The sequence below is a fragment of the Triticum aestivum genome, chromosome 1A (genome assembly GCF_018294505.1).
Source record: "Triticum aestivum cultivar Chinese Spring chromosome 1A, IWGSC CS RefSeq v2.1, whole genome shotgun sequence".
In the NCBI taxonomy this organism is placed as follows: Eukaryota; Viridiplantae; Streptophyta; class Magnoliopsida; order Poales; family Poaceae; genus Triticum; species Triticum aestivum.
The window spans coordinates 56,501,332-56,504,623 of record NC_057794.1 but is presented as its reverse complement, the minus strand read 5'-3'; the positions used below and the strand labels follow the sequence as shown (position 1 = coordinate 56,504,623).

General features: G+C 55.3%; 1 protein-coding gene across 1 annotated transcript; it reads left to right on the top strand.

Annotated features, from left to right (window-relative positions):
• The first annotated feature begins 563 nt into the window (after positions 1-563).
• Positions 564-2,378, top strand: LOC123189636 (7-deoxyloganetin glucosyltransferase). The gene is made up of 2 exons (XM_044602099.1): positions 564-1,196; positions 1,306-2,378. Exons 1-2 carry the CDS (start codon positions 686-688, stop codon positions 2,256-2,258), a joined length of 1,464 nt encoding a protein of 487 aa, XP_044458034.1. The 5' UTR covers positions 564-685; the 3' UTR covers positions 2,259-2,378.
• Positions 2,379-3,292: the final 914 nt, after the last annotated feature.

Genomic DNA, 3,292 nt, shown 5'->3' with positions numbered 1-3,292 from the left:
ATATTTTCTTATGTTTTTTTTACTTCACCTTTATCTTGTCCATCAATTCTCCTCGGCATAGATCATGCGGGCCTGCATGAAGTTATAATCTCACGGGCACTACTCATGTGACCTGGGTTAATGTTATTTCTTGTTCTGGTTTTATATCTATTTGGGTTAGAGTAGAAATGGATGAACATAATCTTGTCAAACAAAAGTGGATGAACATAATTATTATCTTGTCAGATGTCGTTCCCGTTATCAACAATTTAGGACCAGTAAGGGAGCATGGTGACCAAATGATGATTGCAAAGAGTCCCCGGAAGATGCAATCGGAATCTAATGTGCCGTGTTGAGTGATTTATTACTCTTACCCTCAAAGTAAATGAAACAATTTAGGACTAGTCAGTGTGGCTAAAAAATGGCAACATATGCTCTGAACGGGGAAAACAAAAAAGAAGATTATTGCTTCATCCATCACCTGTTATCTCTAGCTATGTCGTACTCCTTTTTCCAGCCACACCTATGTGTAGATAAGCAGGCCGAAAAGTCTTCGTCACGTGCAATGCCAGGATTTCCTTTTGGAATTGCGTTCACAAAACAACAACGGTGTGCAGTTTTCTTTCCAATGGCCCGGCAGCGACACAAGGTTGCTGTTCTGAATATCCAGATCAATAGATAGGGAAGGGAAAGTGTGCCGCCGGCGATGGGCGTGGAAGAAGGCGAGAAGCCGCACGCCGTGTGCCTGCCGGCACCGGCGCAAGGGCACATCACGCCGATGCTGGAGATGGCCAAGCTGCTCCACGCCCGGGGCTTCCACATCACCTTCGTCAACACCGAGTTCAACCATCGCCGGCTGCTCCGCTCCCGCGGGGCGGCGGCACTTGACGGCCTCCCGAGCTTCCGCTTCGCCGCGATACCGGACGGGCTCCCCGCGTCAGACGCCGACGCCACCCAGGACGTCCCCGCCCTGTGCTACGCCATGATGACCACCTTTCTCCCCCACCTCCGGGCCCTTCTTGCCAAGCTCAATGACCCGGGCTCCGGGGTGCCGCCGATCACCTGCCTCGTCGTCGACGGTGTCGCATCGTTCAGCTACGATGCCGCGCAGGAGCTCGGCGTGCCTTGCGCCGCGTTGTGGACGTCCAGCGCTTGCGGGTTCATGGGTTACCGCCACTTCCGTCGGCTAATCGACCGGGATCTTGTGCCTTTCAAAGGTCTATCTATTGATCCTATTCTATACCGTGCTGGGCTGCCGCTTCGTTTCTTGGCGCGCCATGATGTCCTTAGAATTAACAGAGTGTTGCCTTTGCCGCTTGTGTGCAGACGAGGAGCAGCTGACGGACAATGGGCATCTCGACACGGCGGTCGACGGCATGAGCGGCATGTGCCATGGCATACGGCTGCGCGACTTCCCGACGATGATCCGCACCACCGACCGCGACGACATCATGCTCAACTACGTCATGCGCGAGGCCGAGAGGCTGTCGCTCCCCGACGCCGTGCTGCTCAACACCTTCGACGCACTCGAGCAGCCGGTTCTCGACGCCATGCACGCCATCCTCCCGCCCATGTACACCGTCGGCCCGCTGCATCTCCACGCCAGCAGCGTCGTCCCCACCGGCACCCCGCTCGACGGCCTCGGCTCCAACCTCTGGAAGGAGCAGGACGGCCTCCTCGCGTGGCTCGACGGGCACGGCGCCGGAGCCGTCGTGTACGTCAACTACGGAAGCGTCGCCGTGATGACGAACGAGCAGCTCCTGGAGCTCGGGTGGGGGCTGGCCGACAGCGGCTACACGTTCATATGGAACGTCCGGCCGGACCTCGTCAGGGGAGAGACCGCCGTGATGCCGCCGGAGTTCCTAGCATCGGTCCACGGCCGCGCCATGCTCACGACGTGGTGCCCGCAGGCGGAGGTCCTCGGGCACGAGGCGGTGGGGGTGTTCCTGACGCACTCCGGCTGGAACTCCACGCTCGAGAGCATCTCCGCCGGCGTGCCGATGCTGTGCTGGCCGTTCGCCGGGGAGCAGCAGACCAACTGTCGGTACAAGTGCACCGAGTGGGGGATCGGGATGGAGATCGGCGGCGAGGTGAAGCGGGCGGAAGTGGCGGCGATGATACGCGAGGCGATGGTGGGGGGCAAGGGGCGGGAGATGAGGCGGCATGCGGCGGAGTGGAAGGAGAAGGCCCAGCGTGCGTCGCTGCCAGGTGGGGCCGCAGAGGCCAACCTAGACGAGGTGATTCGTAGCGTGCTCCTCGCCAAGTACTACAACATTTAGTAGTCGAGGAAATTCAATAACGCGCATGCTAAAAATCAGTCAACTGGGATTTAACTAAGTTTCAGACGACCATGCAACACTTTTGCCATCGTTTGCAATATTTTTTCTTATCAGTTGCAATATCCGTCTTGCTGGTTGTAGCATGTCGTCCCTCATCGATTGGTAGCATGTCATCTTACCGGTTGCAACATCCTTCATTGAAGGCTATAGTATTTCAGTTAGAATGGTTGTCACATTTATTGTTGTTGCTTACAATACCGTTGTAATATTTCTCGTCCCCGTTTGTAGCATCGAACCGTGCCGCTTGTAGCAAAAAACACCACGTTGGCGTCACTCGACTGAGACCGACTGAGTTCTAGACACGTCCATTAAACAACGAAAATGTTAACGCCCACACGTGTGGGCGTTTGCATCTCGCCCACACGCGTGGATCCGCGTCCGTTCATGAGCGCACGAATCTTGTCATGTTTCTAGTGCCACGTAGGACTGGTCTGGTGTGTGGGCGTTCAGCCGGTCGCCCACACGGCCGTTTCATCACATAGGAGGGGCTGGTGTGTGGGCGTTCAGCAGTTCGCCCACACACCACTTTGCACGCACACACAAGGGCTAGTGTGTGGGCATTTGGCATCTTGCCCACACGCCCTTCTCCTCTCCCACACCCAAGCTGCTAGTTGTCATGTGTTTTTGCACTGCACATGGCAACTGCCCCTAATGTGCTTTTATAAGCAGGCGGCAACTCTCTTTTTTTTACCCGAGTTTGCCATGTGTTTTGCAGGGTACACGGCAACTGCCTAGTGTGCACGTAAGCAGATGGCAACTCTCTTTTACCGAGTTGCCATATGTTTTTGCATGGTACATGGCAACTGCCCTAACGTGCATGTACATGGCAACTGCCCTAGCATGCTTGTGAGCACATGGCAAATCTCTCAACTGCCTAGTGTTAGTGTGTGGCAACTCCTAAAGTTATGAAATCATGGCAACTACATTAGATCAGACCATACATGGCAACTGCAGTTGAGCAACCATGGCAACTG

Bases quoted from the DNA above. Each gene is read 5' to 3' on its own strand.
- LOC123189636 (XM_044602099.1), top strand. From the start codon at position 686: ATGGGCGTGGAAGAAGGCGAGAAGCCGCACGCCGTGTGCCTGCCGGCA. The intron at 1,197-1,305 runs GTCTATCTATTG...GCTTGTGTGCAG, and splicing joins GGATCTTGTGCCTTTCAAAG to ACGAGGAGCAGCTGACGGAC.